Source organism: Phalaenopsis equestris, unplaced genomic scaffold, assembly GCF_001263595.1.
Source record: "Phalaenopsis equestris unplaced genomic scaffold, ASM126359v1 Scaffold000002, whole genome shotgun sequence".
In the NCBI taxonomy this organism is placed as follows: domain Eukaryota; kingdom Viridiplantae; phylum Streptophyta; class Magnoliopsida; order Asparagales; family Orchidaceae; genus Phalaenopsis; species Phalaenopsis equestris.
In genome coordinates this window covers 6,120,738-6,139,043 of record NW_018164444.1, presented here as the reverse complement: position 1 = coordinate 6,139,043, position 18,306 = coordinate 6,120,738, and the positions used below count along the sequence as shown (strand labels likewise).

The following is an 18,306-nucleotide window of genomic DNA, read 5'->3' as shown; positions in this document are numbered from 1 at the left end:
ATCCCTGCCCACTCCATACCTTCTTTGAGCTCCAAGTGTGGGCTCCGAAAATTTGTCGCCTTTGACTCTCATTGTTGTTGAGAGCTTTGTGTTTAATATCCAAATCGAAATTTCAAATGACATTGGATTGTAGATAAGATACTAATTAGATATTTTGCCTTTATTTTGTGAGTACTTTTTAATCTGAGATTCGTGGTTTCTCATAGACGCAAGCCGCTATAGTTAATTACTTCTCTCAATGATGGAAGAATACTTTCGATTAAGACTAGTAATTAAACACTAAATATTCAACATATAGTTGTAGCAAACTTTGGGTTTATAAAACTTATCATCTTGAGGTTAAAACGGATGGTGGGGGTAATGATGAATAACCCGTTCAAGATCTCATGGTTTCGCTGATTTGATTGAAGAATCCTTGTCAACAACTATGGTTTGTGTTGTCCAAGAGACCTTTGTAAATCTGGTGTGGATGTTTGTCTAAAGGGACAAATTTAAGCCAACATTAATTAATTAATAAAAGACTTTATGTCTATCAATTGTACATTTATGGCTCACAACTCAAATGATAAAAAATTATGGGTAGCATACGGGCTGTGGCCGTGACCTTAATACAATTGTCATTTGGCATCAACCATCCAGTCAGAAGGCTTTGGTTATAGCCATTACGTTTTGTGGAGCCTTTGAGCCAAATCACAGTGCAGAGAACTCGGGTTATGTCCTTACTCACACAAGATTGCTTTAAGTGTGAATATAGTGATGCACTCAATGTGATATTTGCTCTTTGTGATTTAAAATCAATCAAAAAGTTTGTTTTCCTGGGCAAATTGTTACGGAGGGTGGACAAAATTTACTTTGAGCCTTAGGTGATTGATTTTTAATTGAGTGTATTGATTTACTTGCTTTAAGCCTTTAAGTGATTGATTTTTAATTGAATATTTTTTATTATTTGTTTTTAGCTTTTAGGTAATTGATTTTAAGTTGGATGTTTTGATTTATTATTTTAATAATTTGATTCGCAACTTGATTTATAGTTGACCCATTTGATTGAGCTTTTCAGTCAACACGATCATCATCGAGGACTTAATTATTAGATTTGAACATTGACGACTTTTCAACTTACTTGCTTGTATAGCACTGTGTATAATTGATTTTGAACATTTTCAACTTTGTCTTACTTGCGTAGCATCAAATATGTATATATATATATAATATATATGTATATATATAAACTTATTCAAATAAATTTTGAAACTTAATTTTGAAAATATACCCTTCCGGTTGAAATCTTCTATCAACTTCATCATCATTGGAGATTTGAAACCTTGATTTGAACTTTGTTGACTTTATTTCTTTCTATTATAAACGTATATTTGTATATAAATATTGGCAACTCTATCTTGCTTACAGAGGATCGAGTTTATATATATTATTTGACTTTATTCAAATATACTTTAAAATTTAATTTTAAAAATAGACCATTTCGGTTAAAATATTGTATCAACTCGACTATCATTTGGGATTTAAATAATTTTGAATCTTATCTACTGTCCTTTTATATATATATATATATATATATATACACACACACACACACACATGCGCGCACTGTGGTATGTTGGTAGAGCAGCCTCCCTGAAGGTCCTAAGTCCGCGCACTGTGGTCTGTTGGTAGAGCAGCCTCCCTGAAGGTCCTAAGTCCCCTCAGGTCACGGGTTCAAATCCTCCCGTGTGTAGGGTGTGGTACTCAACTATTTAGCCAATCTAGGGATGGTCGGGGCTCGTCTTAATAGCTTCCTACCATTCCTTTAATATATATATATATATATTATTCGAACATATTCAAATAGATTTTGAAATTTAACTTTGGAAATAAACATATCCTATTGAAATCTTATATCACCTCAGTCATTGGAGATTTGATTGTTTGATTTAAACCATATCAATTTTACATCTTTTTTCTAAAGGATCTCATTTAATATGAACATATGCTTATACATGAATATTGTCAACTATGTTCTGATTAGAGAAGATCGAGTATATGCGCACGTGCGTGCCCTCATGTACGTGTGCTATTTGAGTTTATTTAAATGCATTTTAAAATTTAATTTTGAAAATAGACTCCTTAGTTTGAGATTCACAATTAACACGCCCATCATGTGGGATTTGATTGTTTGATTGAACCTTGTCCACTTTATATTTTGCTCTTAAAGGATCGAGTTTAATATGAACATATGTTTGTACATTAACTTTGTTAACTCTATCATGTTTGCAAATGATTGGATTCAAGAATTATAATATTTGGATCTATTTAGATACTTATTGAAACTTGATTTTGAAAATAGACCTTTCTGATTGAAATCTTCTATCAACTCGGCCATTATTGAAGATTTGGACATTTCAAATATTTATGTTTGAAATTTATTTGAAATTTATCAATTTTTATATCTTTAGAATACTAGTATTGTCTACTCGTCATAATGAGGACGATGATCAAACTTGATGATTTGGACTTATACATTTTTATATTTGTGATTTGGATTTTTATTAAAATTATTAGATTCGTTAACTCCGGTCCTTAAAAGGAGGAGAATCAGACTAGTTGAGTGAGACTTACAACTCTTCCCTATAAATAAAACTACTTGATTGAGAGCTTGCATTATTTAATCACTTGAATTTGATTTCAAAATAAATTTTATAATTTTAAGGGTTCGTTTGTTTCGGTTGTTGCTTTAGAAAAGCTGGTTACAGAAGCTGCTGTTGAAAATCCCATGCTCAAAAGCTGACGTTTTAGAAGCTGTTGATCTCTTTGGAAAACACAGTTTTGTAAACGCTGTCTGTTGACATAATAACTGTAATGCCTTCAATATAGAAACTCAGTTTGGTTTAAACTGTTTGGAAAACACAGCTTTGAAAGTGGGGTAAATCCAATCACAATTTATGAAGTTATTTTCACTCATAATAGCATAAGATAAATTGAGGTGAATATTAAACAAATTATAAGAAAATTCAAATAATATATGATATTGGTCAAACAGATAAGTTTGTGTACAAAATTAAAACCTATCAATTAATAGTTTGACCTTCCCAAATACATTAAAACATCAAAACAAATACATCGCCAACAACAACAAAAGTAACGTATGATCATAAAATAAAACAGAAGTAAAGTTTTCACAAGAAACTTCCAACTCTTTCACATCATTTCTTGTTGTATCATCAATTACATATATTTTTTCATCAACTGGCTTCTTTATTGCCTCCCTCGTTTCATCTACCCACTGGAAGAACTTATAATGTCTATTTGTTAAAGTTTTTGGACATCTATAGAATTTTTGGCCTGCATTGTCACATCTCTGAGTAGTGTAAACAATGCACATTAGATTGTAATCATAGAAAATTTTCCGTTGTTTGATCCCCCTAGAGGTTGTTGAGTTGTTTGAGCTCATGTTCGATAATGTTGTCCGGTACATAGTAACAACAAGCATAATTTACATACTTAGCACGAAATTCATATTTATTAAATAACCGCCATAGCACAAACATTGTTATTCCCATTAAACAGTTACATTATAAATAGTGCTCACTTTTAATAAGGTTAACCCATTTCAACCAATTAAAAGCATAGAACTGCAGATTACAGCTGTCGGATTTGCTGCCATCTGATGCAAAAGTGCTATTGTTATTACACCTTTAGACAACCATGCTTTGGCTAGGGCAGACAATATTAGGAGCCACATATGAGCAATAAAAACTAGGGCAAGACTGTCATGCTTCCAGCATTGTAATCCATGAAGTATTTACTATAAAACATTCCATAAATCTAAGAAAATAAAAGAATTTAAAAATAAAACCATCATTCAGCTATGGCAGGAAACATTAGGAGCCGCAAAGGGCAAGACTATCATGCTTCCACCATTGTAATCCATGAATCATTTCACAACTCTTTAAAAAAAAAAAAGTTAAAAGAATCCATCCTTCGGCTAGGGTAGGAAACAGAGGAAGGCCTCGCCTCATCAGTAGAGGAGAAAAACATAACCCACAGGGAGTTTGAAGAGTTTTGCCTTGGACTCGACTCGTGAGGAAGGCGAAGGAGGCAAAAATCTTCCGGCAAGTAGGAGAAAGGCGAACCTAGAGCATGAAGAGGGAAAATGCGATAAGCTTCGAGGCGAGGGTATTGTGATAATAATACCAGACCGAACCGCAACAATGAATCCACCGCATTTGGGCTACTATATAAACAAGAACCCGTTTTTAAAAAACAATTTATGAAGTTGGTGTCCCAAACACTTCAAAACTGCATTTGTATCCAAACCATGGTTCTAAAATCCAAAATAAACGGGGCCTAAGATAGTATGAACTTTTGGGAAGGCAATTTGTATACTTCTCAAAATGAAAGCAATTTGAATGAAAATTTCATTTGAACCCGCACAATATTCTCAGACTTCTTAAATTTTAAACACTTAATCAATTTGGTGGAGCACAATTCGAGTGTTTAAACTTCACCTTATGTTAACTCACGTAACATTTCCGAACCTAGTATCGGAGCATTTTATATATTAGTTGGAGTGCATGCAAGATATAATTTATAGATTCCGTATGCATTTCAACATACCCATATTATGCATTTTGTATGAATGTTGATGCACATTCGTGATCATATTATTTTATGCTATTCAAAGTATAACATGATGTTTGATGCATTTATAAGGATCAGTTAAATAGTGTTTTATGTTCTTGCAAGACATAATATGATATTTGAAGCATTCATAAAATACAAATGCATATTTTATTTAAAATACATCTTTTAAGACAAAATATTAGAGTTAGACTGTTTCTTGGAGCACAAATGCAAGATTTTTGACAAATTCAGTTAGAGTTTGAAATGCTTGCATGAATATTATGCTTTTTGGAATGCAACGATATTTTCATTTTGAGCTTTTGCACCTTCTATTTGCTATTATATTGTGAATTGGTGAAGAGTTTGTCTTTTAATTCACAAATTATATTCTCTTTTTTTTTTTGTTCATTTTAAAGGCATGGCCAACTAATCCACAGTTCAAAATTTTAATTTATTTATTGCAAATTCAATATCACTATCAAATTTGGTAGCCTTCTGACATCGTTCCCGTTTAGAGAACTGCAATAGAGTGTTTGGTCTGCCCAACTATTTATAAAATGCGTTGGTCAGTGTCGTGAGATATTGCAACTGTATGAAAGTCCTTCAATCCATCGATCAATAAGACACGTATGAGTTTTCAATTATTATGCAAAAAAATGATGCGAAGCACAACTTCCCTGAACTTATATCTTTGTTTTAGAGGCAGCGACGAGGATGACTAGGCTTCAAATTTGACACATATTTCAAAGTGCACCCAAAATGATGCAAGAAGTTTCATGGCCCGGGGAATACTAAAGATGAATATGTTTGGGCAAATGAAAATTGGGTATGAACAACAGTGGAAGGTTGGGGGCTTTTTCGATTTCGATCAGAAGAAGAGTTGTTTAGTTGGCTTGGGATGGCGCAAGCATGAGTGAGGGTTTGTGTGCGAAATAAAGGGCTCGGCCGTGTGGTTCGGTTTGGAGAAATTGGGAGCTGGCAGTCTGAGTTTGCAGCGATCTTATTGTTACTTTCCTTGCTTGCTCTATTCGCAATTAGGGCTGCGAACAAGTCGAGCTTGCGCGAGCTTAGGTTTGGCTCGTGTTCAACTAGTGTTCAGCTTGAAATTAGCTCTTAAAATTAGTTGGAAAAGATAGATGTAGGGTGTTGGATTTTAACTTAACCAATCATATGCAATATATAGAGTAGAACCGCATAACCACACGAGGGGTTATGATTTAAACTTATATATATATATATACACATATATATATATATATATTATTTATTTCGAGCTTAAAATATTTGTTCGTGTTCTACTTGTTTACTTAACGGACAAACCAAACACGAGCTACTTAATGAGCTGTTGGCGAACAATGAGCTTTTTTTGATAGTCCTAGTCGCAATTGTGGCATGCAAATAGGGAACGAGGCAGGTGAGGGGAAGATGTGCGAGTGGAGGATGTGGAGTGACAAAAATTGAAGAATAAACTTATAGAGAAGGCGAAAGCTGGAGTGATGCTAGGTCACATGAACACGGGGAGATATAGGTTTTTCGGAGGTTTTCACATGTCTCGATCCCATTGTTGCTTTTCCCGCCATCCCTAGTTGCAAGGGTATTGGGAGTAACTAGGGATGTAAGTGAGTCAAGTCGACTTGTGAGCCGGCTCGAGCTCGGCTCGCGAACAGAGCTCAATGAGCTAACAAATCAAGCTCAAGCTAGCCCCGACTCAACTCGTTAGCTCGTGAGCCGGTTTATTTAAAAAAATATTAATATAATATTCACTTAAAAATATTTTAAGTATCAAGACCTTATTTTTAAGGGATTAAAAATATTAAAAAAATAATAGTCTATATAATATATTAGGTGATTTCTTATTATTTATCTCGTAATTATTTTTTTCTTTTGTCATCTTATTAGAAAGCCACATTGAAATAATATCATTTTCTCTTTAATGTTAAACAAGTCGGCTGGTGAGCAGGCTTGAACTCATAAACTTTAGCTCGAGCTCAAGCTCGAACTCCATAAAATTAATCAAGTTCAAGCCAATGCCCAAGGGTGGCTCGAGCTCTGCTCGTTTGCGCCCCCTATGAGTGACACGATCACGAAGGATGAAGGAGAAGGGAAAAGGGAAAGATGAATAGAGAGATGCTACCTACATCTGAGATGCATCCCTATTCTAAAGAATCCTAGGAAAATACTTGCATGATATTTAATTCTTTTTTTCAATTTTTAGAATTCCATTTTTTTTTAATTAGTAGATTCATCTTGTCGATTTAAAAAACAGGGCATGAATTTTTTAATATTTAACATTATTGTCCAAAAATAATCCTATGATAATTTTTTTATGACATTGTGAGAAATTAATTGAAGGTTATGAATTTTTTAATAGTTAACATTATTTTCCAAAAATCTTGAAGATTTTGCATCAATTTAAAAATTCTCATAAATTTTGGGAAGCTTTCTAGCATCATTTACACATCCTATGTTCATTTACAATTTTCAAAATTAAATTTTATATGTTCAATTTTCTTTTTTTAATATTTAAATTCTATTTAATTAACTATAAAAATTTTACAAATTTAAATTCAACTATTAAATTTGAAAAATTTTAAATTCTAATTTTAAAAATAGGATAATTAAAGAAAAATCAAAATTAATACATTGAGAGTATCATTAATGCATGGGTTCAAGTCTAAACATCAACTTGGGTGTGGGTGTATTTGTGTACTTTGTCAAACTATTTGTTTATTTTTCTAAATATATTTGGTCTTTTTCTAATTTTTATGATTTTAATAATAATTACAAAAAATTATAAAAATTTTGAAAATATTTTGTAATATTCACTTCTTATACTCAATTGTATGAGCATTGGATATATACATCTTATTTTATAAAATTTTCATAATTATAAAGCCTTCTTTTAATAATAAAAATATAAATTTTAATAAATTTTATTAATTGAGGCTCAATTTTATATTTAGAAAGCCAAATATCAAACATTAAACATATCTAAATATTTTAAGAAATTTTTTTTTTTGTATTATTTGGTTTTCTATGAATCCTCTTCCCATGGGTGATGATTATAAAAAAATTTAAATAATTTCAAAAAAAAACAACCTTAATATTTGGGGATATATATTAGAGATATTTATAAGCTTAGTCAAACCAATTTGGAACATGTGTTGGTTGCTTCCTCAAGTTTTTCTAATTCTTTTCCATTTTTCCTAATTAAGAAAAAAGAGATTTGACTTTGACTTTAACTTTAATTTTGACTATTTCTAGTAAGTTTGACTTTTGAACTTATTTTTTTAATCCTTCCAATTTTCATTTTCGGATATCAATCTTAAATTCAAAATTCATCTTAATTTCAATAATCCCCAATGTCTGTAAATTTTGAAAATTATTATGAAAATTTACCATAAACTCTAAATTTAATGGCTATGGTTTTCTTATAAAAATTAAATTTATCAATTGTATCAAGTTAAACTTATAATCATACTTTTAAATACCTCAAAATTTTGAAAATTTCTCATAAACTCTAAATTTAATGGCTAGTTTTCTTATAAAAATTCTTCACCAAATAAAACATTTTCTAAACAAATTTAATTCTAAATTTAATGGCTAATGTTTTCTTATAAAAATTAAATTTATCAATTGTATTAAGTTAAACTTATAATCATACTTTTAAATACCTCAAATATCATTAATATGAGCTTGATTGAGCTAATTCATGACATGCCCATCACTTTGATAAGTTATAAGCTCATAATGTGCAGCTTATTTTTTTTTTCATATAAAGAGTGTAATACTAACTCTCTTATATAAAACTAAAACACTATGAATATGCTTTAATGGGCCACATGATTTGAAAATATAAAAATAAATTTTTATTTTTAAATTTTTTATATTATTAATTATTATAAAATTATTTTCTTATTATAATATATAAAGCTCATTATGACATACATGATTATATGTGTATTATCATTGCATTTAGAAGAATTCATTGTAGTAGTTATATTAATGTCTTAACATTGTATGAAAATCCAACACACTAACAGATAAAAGAAGAACGGATGGAGAGAGAAATCAAAAATTTTTACGTGGAAAACCATAAAGAGAAAAAATCATCGGGTTGAACATAGTTGAAATGATTTCACTATTCAAATATATGTTATAAGAGTTTTTTACCCTTGAACAAGAGAAAATGATATTATAAGAACTATAAAAAATATTGTAAAAGTGACAACAACTTGACTGCGATGATGGAAGACTGTTGGTAAAGGTGTGTGACAGAGATCAGTATTCATTATCACCAATGGCGGTGGTCGCTAAGCAACAGTGATCCAACAATAATAATAGAGATAATCAGACGATAGTGATATGAGGTTGACGGTCCAACAACTGAGGTCTGATTAGGCGATGGTGATGGCAGTAACAACACTAACCACTTAGTTGTGGTCCACTGGCTGATAGACGACAATGGTCCGACGAAACTGGGGGTCACGAGATATTACCCGTCGAAGGTGGTAATAATATGGCACTGAAAAAAAAATTACCTAGGCAATAATGTAACAAACATGAAACTTCACTTGATAACCATGTAAAAAATTTGAAAAATCATTGGCTCCCCAATTGCATGCATATTCAAACATGATGACGAATGTGAGTAAAACTCTCAAAACCCAATTTCAAACAAGACCATGAACCAATATGATCATGAATGACTCAAATTATATTCACATACAATCACACAAATAACATATGAATTAAACTCGTCCGACGGCTCTCAAGGCCAACAATAAGTTATCCTGTCAGGGCAAGTAGATTTGTCCAATCGAGGCAAGGAATTACACCCATAATAACAGGGTAGAGAGACCACCGGGCATAAACACATATCAAGGCTGTTAATTTCAACGGCTAAGGTGTTATTTTAATTTTGGGTACTAAAATGTAAATAGGTGAGTTTTAGAGCTTAGGCTATGGAACAACAAGTACCTTATATGTAATATTATTATTATTTTGAGTGGTGGAAATGTGGAATGATACAAAGTGATGGATATCAAACAATGAGAATTCTAAAATTAAATGTCTTTTCTTCTGGATCATAGCTATGGAACAACAAGTACCAGAATTAGTGACAGAGGTTTAATATGGACCGCAAGCACCAGTGATTGAAACAACATCGTTCAAAAATAGCTGGAAAAAATACTAAAAAAAGAGTGGAGAAATTGGAAAGAAGGGAAGGCGGATAACTACCATAAATTCTACCTTATTCTCTGTTCCGCGCCTCATTTCTCTTCTCTTTCCTCGATCGAGAGAAGGAGAAGATACAGATTATTTGAAGGAGATAATCGAAGAAGAAGAAGAAGGGGGGAAGGATGAAGGATGCAGACGCCATTGCTGCATTTCCGTTGGTAGCTGTGGCGATTAACAGGGATAAGAGCAGTCAAAATGCTTTGAAATGGGCGGTCGATAATCTCATTGGCAAGGGCCAGACCATCACCTTAGTTCATGTTAACGTTCAGGCTACAGGTTTTCTTTTCTTTTGCCCCTCCTTTTTCTGTGTGTATCTTTTGTTTAGATCGTATCGGTTTTAGTTATTTGGCTGATTGGATCATTTGGATTCTTCTTCTTTTTGATAAATTTACATTAATACCACATAATTGTTATATATTTACATATCTAACACCTAAATTTTGATATTTACACTTATAAGATCTTGGTGCCATGAATCTATGCACGAAAAGTTGTATTTCACATTTAAAAAATAGTGATGGTGGTATTTTTTATGTGATGTTAAATATTTGAGTGGTATACACATAAATATAAATGTTTAGGTGTTAATATGTGTAAATACATAAGATCTGTGTGATATGCATGTTAGTGTTTTTATTATTATTATAATTTAGGCTTTGATAGGCTCAAATTTGGTCAATGTGAAATTTAAAGTAAATGCAATGATTATAAAATTCACTGTGACCAAAGTTTGTGATGATATTTTAACTCTTAACGTTCTCATTTTTTGGAAGAAAACAAGCCTTGAATTTTAGCATGTAAAAAATAATTAAAATCTTTCATTTTAGTCTACAAAGTATAATGAAATAATGGGCCAAATAAGGTGTATAACAAAATGGATTGTAGAGCAATTTTATTCTCAATTCATTCATATTGAGTGCTAAATAGAATGTTACTAATCATTAATTTAGTGATCAATGCAGTATCATGACACATAATATGTTATTTTGTTCATGATATAAATAATGGATTATACAAAAGACTGGTTATATTCGGAGGTCCATAATCAAAATAATTATTCAAAAAAAAAAAAAAAAAAACAAATTTAAACCCTTTTTTTGATATCCTTCTTGCAGCTTCTCAGCATAATGATCTATCCAACGGCTACAAAGGCGCTGTGGATCCTCAAATGAAAGAACTTTTCCTCCCTTTTCGCTGTTTTTGCACAAGAAAAGATGTCAGTAACTTCCTCCAGATTTGTACTCTAAAACATACTTACAGATTTACCTATCCTTAGTTTATGCATTTACATTGCATTATTTGATGCAAAATGTGCAAAATTTTGTAGATTCATTGCAAGGATGTGGTGCTTGAAGACACAGATGTGGCAAAGGCGATTGTAGAATTTGTATCTCAGGCTGCAATTGAGAAGCTTGTTGTTGGAGCTCCATCTAAAGGAGGATTTATTAGGTAATATTTTGTTTTTCAATGCAAGTTCTCTTATCCTTTTATTAAAGATACATTTTATATCATTCTAAATATATGGGTTTACTTGTAAATCAATATATTTGCCATTTAGTCAACTGTCATCATCAAACTTCAAAATTTTATGTGTTAACTAACCCTATAACTAGCCAATCCAAATAACCCAATCCAATCAAAATTGGGACAATGACAAATTTTAAGCCACTTAGATTTACATGAAGAATCCTATATGTAAAAAAAAATCACCTACAGAGAAGAAGAAATAAAGTTACAAGTAGAAAAGTATAGCTTTCTGAAGTCTAAACATAAAAGCCCAAAGAAACACTAATTTTAGATTTATCACATACGCATAAAAACAATAATATCAACCCAATCCCCTTGCTACCACCACATATCCTCAAAAATATTTTCCATAATTTATGTCGTGCCACGTATGTTGCACCACAAACTTTTCAATTTAAACCCAACAAAATTTGTGTCATGAAGTTCAATAATTCAGTTGAAAAATTAAGGGATGCTCTTAGATAAAAATCAACTAATGTGCCAACTTCATATGAGTTTATAATACTAGGGTGATGTACCAACAATATTGAAGGTTGACAAGGCAAAAACACTAAAATCATACATTTAGAATGAAAAACTACTAAAAATTTCTATTTTCAAATAGAATCTCATAGACATTTTTCAGAAGTTTTAATTGAGAATCCGTTCTATTAGAAGATTTAAGAGCGCAGATGTGGCTTCACACGTCTCAAAGGGAGCGCCAGACTTCTGCACAGTGTATGTTATATCTAAGGGAAAACTGCTGTCAACCAGAAGTGCTGTGAGAGCAGCTCCAGCAATGTCTCCACTGCGAGCTCAGATACAGAGCCAAGCCAGCTTCAAACCTGATACTGCTGAGCCACACCATTTCTTGGGTCCAAAAGGTTGGGTTTATTTTCGTAATTTTTTTTATTACGCCTAAAATTTTATAAAAATGTTTCTGCTTTTCTCAGGTGAAAGTGCACCTAAGGCTCGGAACTTGCACGATGAATCGATCAAGTGAGTCTGTGCTCTGACTTCTCTAAAGATTTATATTTGACTGATCATGCTATCAACTATATTCAATATTGTTCACCTCCTTGGAAAGTTTTAATTTGATAAAAAAAAGGGGCATGCATTTACATGCATACCACCCAATTCCTCTGTATTTACATATCTAGCACCTATAGTTTGCTTTTTTACATTTGTAACATCCAAATCTTTCATATCACATAAGAAATACCACTTTTTAAATTTTTAAAAAGTAAAATACAACTTTTCATACATGGGTAATGTGTGATATATGATAACACAAAAAAAATACAACTATTTAAACTTTTAGAAAATGAAAAACACCTTTGAATGCATGGGTAAGGTGCTCGTTCGTAAAAGAAGTATAGGTTTAGATATCTAATTGCATAAGAATTAAGTTGAATGTCGAAGTATAGGTTTTAGATATCTAATTGCATAAGAATTAAGTTGAATGTAAATCTTCCTAAAAAAAAGGGAAATTCTTAAGTATTTATATATCTAACACCTAAATTTCGATATTTACACTTAATAACGCCTATGTATTAAAAAATATAACTCATTTTTAAAAAGATAGTGATGGTAATATTTTTTATTTGATGTTAAAAATTTGAGTCGTATGCATGTAAATATGAATGTTATGGTGTCAGATATGTAAATACATAAAGAGTTGAGTGCTATGTATGTAAATCTTTTTAAGAAAACAGTCTTGACAGACTTACCAAAGAAGGTTGAATTTTTCTCTTGTGCCATTTTCTCTGCAGGTCGCCATTTACAAGGGGAAATCGAGCGAAATCCCATGCGGAACTGTTGCAGGCTGATACAGACATCTCTTTTGTGAGCTCAGGGAGACCGAGCGTCGACAGAACATTTCAGTCAAAACATTCCAATGCTTCAGATGGGCTTGACCACCATAGTTATGACTCTGTTCGAACTCCAATTCGCTCTGTTGATTCGTACTCCTTTGGAAATGAGTTCTCTTCTGTTTCTGGGGCCAGCAGTTCTAACTCTTGGTCTTCCCAAACCATGGTATCTGAATTTATTTTTCATTCTTGTTAATAGTTCTTCATATTTGTGTGTGTGTGTAGGAAGATTTATATTCATACCAAAAAATGAAAGACTTGGGTGGTATAAATGTAAAAAAACAAAATTGGGTCTTAAATATATAAAAATATAGGAATTGGGAGGTATGCACGTACCCAATTCTTTATCATAAACTTCAATTTTTAAATATATATCATCTTATCTATTCATGAAAATGTGTGTTTCATTTTTTATAGTAGTTGAGAGTGCAATTTCATACAACGAGGTCTCCTTCGAATTTTGAATATTTCCTTTCGGGCTCAGCTTTCCCAAAAAAAAAATAGTGAAACTTATGATGTGGCAAGAACGATTTGGGTGGTATAAATATAAAAAGTAAAGGTTAGGGGTCGGATATGTAAATATATAAGAATTGGGTGGTATGAATGAAAATGCGCCTAGGAAGATTTACATACATACCACTTAATTTCTATGCATTTACAGATCTAATACCTAAATTTCAATTTTTACATCTGTAACATCTCATCCTGGCATGAAAATGTCTATTTCACTTTTAAATAGTGCCAAAAAATAATAATTTTTTTTTTGATGTGATATGAAATATTTGGGTAATATAGATATAGAAAATAAAGAGTGTGGGTGTTAGATATGTAAATTCATACGAATAAGTGGTATGCATGTAAATCACTCCTTTCACCAGTTCCCAAACTAAATACCATGTCTGATATTAAGCTGAAAGGTTCACTCACTTTCAGGATGATGTAGAGACTGAGATGAAGAGACTGAGGCTGGAGCTGAAGCAAACCATGGACATGTACAATGCCGCCTGCAAAGAAGCACTCATCTCAAAGCAGAAGGTAAGCGTTCTCCTAAGAAGTCTATGAAGACAGCAAGAATCCCCTTCCCTGACACCCTCTTCTTCCAGGCTCTCGAACTCCAACGATGGAAGAAAGAAGAAGAGCACAAACTTGAAGAAGCCCGGCTTGCAGAGGAGACTGCCATGGCTCTTGTAGAGAAAGAGAAGCAAAAGTGCAAAGCGGCCATGGAAGCTGCTGAGGCACAGCAGAGGATAGCAGAGTTGGAAGCTCAGAAGAGAAGATACGCGGAGATGCAAGCCTTCAGAGAAGCGGAGGAGAGGAAAGCCATGCATGCTTATTCTCCTGTCAGGTACCGAAGGTATTCAATAGAGGAGATCGAGATGGCTACAAACTACTTCGCCGAGAATCTTAAGATTGGTGAGGGCGGCTATGGCCCCGTGTATAAATGTTTCTTGGACCATACACCTGTTGCTGTTAAGGTGCTCAGGCCAGATGCTGCTCAAGGAAGAACGCAGTTTCAGCAAGAGGTACAATACTTGATACTCACCTCCTTCCATTAATGGTGGCCAGATTAGGTTATTTCTCCGTCTTTGTGCCACAGGTGGAGGTCCTGAGCTGTATCAGGCATCCAAACATGGTGCTCCTCCTGGGCGCTTGCCCCGAATACGGCTGCCTGGTATACGAATACATGGCGAACGGAAGCTTAGACGACCGTCTCTTCCGGCGGAACAGCACCCCTCCAATTCCCTGGCAGCACCGATTCCGCATCGCCGCCGAAATCGCCACCGGCCTGCTCTTCCTCCACCAAACCAAACCCGAACCCCTCGTCCACCGTGACCTAAAACCCGGCAACATCCTCCTCGATCGAAACTTCGTCAGCAAAATCAGCGATGTCGGCCTCGCTCGCTTAGTCCCCCCTGCGGTCGCCGACACCGTGACCCAATACCGCATGACTTCCACCGCCGGCACCTTCTGCTACATCGATCCCGAATACCAACAAACCGGAATGCTCGGCGTGAAATCCGACATCTATTCTCTCGGGATCATGCTTCTTCAGCTCATCACCGCGAGGCCGCCGATGGGACTCACCCACCATGTCAGCCGAGCTCTGGAGAAGGGGAATTTTGAAGAGCTGCTGGATCAGAGCGTGACGAATTGGCCGGTGGAGGAGACTGTGAGGTTGGCCCAAGTGGCGTTGAAGTGCTCGGAGTTGAGGAGGAAGGACAGGCCGGATCTGGGTGGTGTGGTGCTGCCGGAGCTGGAGAGGTTGAGATCGATTGGGGAAGATGGAATGCACAACTGTGTGATGAGGAGCTCGAATAGCTCGCCGGTGAACAGTCAGGTTTTTATACAGGATGTGTTGAGTGATCCCAATTTGATTCAGTCTGGATATGATAGCTCCAAGACCAATTCTGAGCTGTCTGGAGGAAGAAGGTCCAATGTGAGCTGAGGTTACCGTTTATTTATTTTTATTTTTTTAATGCAACATTTTGTATGCTGATTGATGGTATCATTAATTATGTATATTTGGCTTGAGATTTTCTTAAAAAAATTCTCTTTTAATGTTTTTGTTAGTCAAATTAATGGTGAACATTCACATAATCTTCCAGCCTGAATGCAGCATTATTGAATATATGAGAAGTACATAGTATATGACATAAAGGTTTTCCTGAGTATTGAAAATATACGAAATTAATGATTGAGGGCGTTCATGATAAACTATGGTTGACTGCTAAACAGCTGATTCATCAAATTTCTTATTTTTTAAGCCAAAAAATATAGCTTATTTTAATATATATATATATATATATATAATATGCTAATGCTCTATACAGTGATAAGCAAAATCAAAATCCACAATTGATCCATTAAATTAACAGAATTTGTGAATTTTATGATATTAAGACATTTATCATTCTTATGAAAATTAAAAATAGCGCCCGGAACATTATTATTTACAAAAATCTAATACCAGGGTCAAATCATTGAGAATTTGATAAAAAAAACGTATTAAGACACATTTACCATTCTTATGAAAATTAAAAATAGCACAAGGAACATTATGATTTACAAAAATCTACTACCCAGGGTCAAATCATTGAGAATTTGATAAAAAAAACATTATGAATTTTGATATTTGAGTGAGAATATGAAAAATGGATGAAAGAGGAATGGATGAAAGAGAATGCTAGATTTGTAAATAGTAATGTTTCGGGTGTTATGAATGCTAAAAATAAATAGATAGCAGCAGAGATTAGAAACATCAATGTGATCCAACTTGCATAATATAATGCTAAAAATAAATAAATTGCAGTAGACATTAGAAACATCAATGTGATCCAACTTGCATAATATGAATCGGAACACACGCAGCTCAGCAGAAATGATCATTTCAACCCAAAATAAGTATTTCGCCGAAAAAATAAAAAACTTATATTATCCAATTGCTTCAAAATTACGCAATATTGATGACACAAAAAGATTTGATAAATACAAGGCTCAATTAAAATAGAAATTGCACATTTCACACAATTCTTTGCAAGCTTGTATCAACATGCTCTACCTGCTAACTATTATACCTTCTACTTGAAAAGAGTTTTCTGCTCCAACTGGGAGCAGTAAGTTTAAGAAAGATCTGCACTTCTATGGGTCCACCAAGCGTGATTTCGATTTCGAGAGCTTCGAACCGGCTGAAACCACCTCTCCCATGCAGAATTTTCAGGGCCATTTGTACTGAAATACAAACAACCCAACAAATTAAACATGGTTGCGGATTGAAGAAAATATTTTTCAGTATTTTGGAGTCACTCACATGGGAAGCAGAGCATCCGGTATTCCATTCATGGAGAATACAAAACTGAAATCCAATGAACAAGCAATAATATTCATAGAAAAAAAAAAAATTGCAGATTAATGTTGAATTTAAGGGAAAAAAGAAAGTTTTGCATGCATACCACTCAATTCATATGCATTTAAATAATTAGCGTGTGAAATTCAATTTTTATGCATGCTGCCTTATTTCAAGAAAATATATAATTCATGTTTTAAACATATAATAGTAGTATTTTTGATGTGGCATAAATGATTTGGGTGAGAGAACTGTAAAAATTGAAGTTTTGTGGTTAGATATGTAATCACTTACTCTTCACATATTGCAGAGGAGGGCTCCATTGTATCCAATTCTTCAAGCTCAGTCTACTTGTATGCAGCAAAAAGAGAGAAAAAAAAAAAAAAAGCTATTAAGAAAGATCCAAACTTAGATATGCATAAATATGTTGTCCACGTTCAGTTCAACTAAAATAAGTAGATTAAATAATGTTACTTTTTTTAACTTTTTGTAAGAAAATTCAGGAACCTCGTTACAAAAAAGCCAAGCATTGTTATTGAAGTGCAATGTCAAATACAATAGAGAATATGACAAAAACGAAATCTCAACACAGAAAACAAACTCATTCAATTTTCTTTACCAAAACTCCCACAGCCAAATCAGGCTTCCATGATATTGCTTACATTAGTTTTGCAGTACAATTCAGCATTTGTTAACTGATTTACTTTGAAATAATCAGAATTTAGATTTAGGCTCTGTTTGACGCAGCTGTTGATTATTTATAATCTGCTGATAAGCATATTATTCTGATAATCTGATAATCTGCAGATTATCAGAATAATCTAGCTTGTTGTTTGGGACAGTTTATTCAGACTAACTTATTGGTGGTTAAATGACATTCCTGCCCTTGCCTAATAAAACTGTTTGGGGTAGCTTATTAGTCTAATGAAAATCTTTTTATTCCTAATAAAACTGTTTGGGGGTAGCTTATTAGTCTAATGAAAATCTTTTTATTGCAAAATAAGTTGAATTCAGCGAACAAAACACCAGAGCCTAATGTTTAGCAAATGCAAACTCAACAAACAGATTTGTTAAGAAGGTAGGCTTGGCGCAATACTTACTTAATCATAAGGACTGGCTATTTGCTATACAAGAATAAGGTCGCATGCATCCTCCCATATGCAAATGGACTTTCGGGTGGGCCAAAAAAAAAAAAAAAGAAAATAAAAAAAAACAAAAAATTTTCCC

General features: G+C 33.3%; 2 protein-coding genes across 4 annotated transcripts in view; one reads left to right on the top strand and one right to left on the bottom strand.

Moving 5' to 3' along the window:
* Positions 1 to 9,573: 9,573 nt before the first annotated feature.
* Positions 9,574 to 15,681, top strand: LOC110039365 (U-box domain-containing protein 52-like). Its single transcript, XM_020744397.1, has 9 exons — positions 9,574 to 10,134; positions 10,974 to 11,074; positions 11,186 to 11,307; positions 12,040 to 12,248; positions 12,318 to 12,363; positions 13,137 to 13,401; positions 14,169 to 14,270; positions 14,339 to 14,758; positions 14,833 to 15,681. Exons 1-9 carry the CDS (start codon positions 9,981 to 9,983, stop codon positions 15,679 to 15,681), a joined length of 2,268 nt encoding a protein of 755 aa, XP_020600056.1. The 5' UTR covers positions 9,574 to 9,980.
* Positions 15,638 to 18,306, bottom strand: part of LOC110022174 — a 23,434-nt gene continuing 20,765 nt past the window's right edge. Inside the window, exons 8-11 of one of the 3 annotated variants that reach the window (XM_020721002.1) lie at positions 17,374 to 17,426; positions 17,044 to 17,088; positions 16,811 to 16,964; positions 15,638 to 15,652 (exon numbers count right to left, since the gene is read on the bottom strand). In XM_020721002.1, coding sequence (XP_020576661.1) covers positions 16,856 to 16,964; positions 17,044 to 17,088; positions 17,374 to 17,426 — 207 coding nt within the window. In that variant the 3' untranslated portion in view covers positions 15,638 to 15,652; positions 16,811 to 16,855. Of the gene's footprint in view, positions 15,653 to 16,640; positions 16,965 to 17,043; positions 17,089 to 17,373; positions 17,430 to 18,306 lie in introns of those variants that run through there. The other 2 variants (XM_020720993.1, XM_020721016.1) reach the window with 2 other exon arrangements.

Excerpts from the sequence above, each read along its gene's own strand:
- LOC110039365 (XM_020744397.1), top strand. The coding sequence starts at position 9,981 with ATGAAGGATGCAGACGCCATTGCTGCATTTCCGTTGGTAGCTGTGGCG. Across the intron at positions 11,308-12,039 it reads TCTAAAGGAGGATTTATTAG|AAGATTTAAGAGCGCAGATG; the intron begins GTAATATTTTGT and ends CCGTTCTATTAG. Across the intron at positions 14,271-14,338 it reads CACTCATCTCAAAGCAGAAG|GCTCTCGAACTCCAACGATG; the intron begins GTAAGCGTTCTC and ends CTCTTCTTCCAG.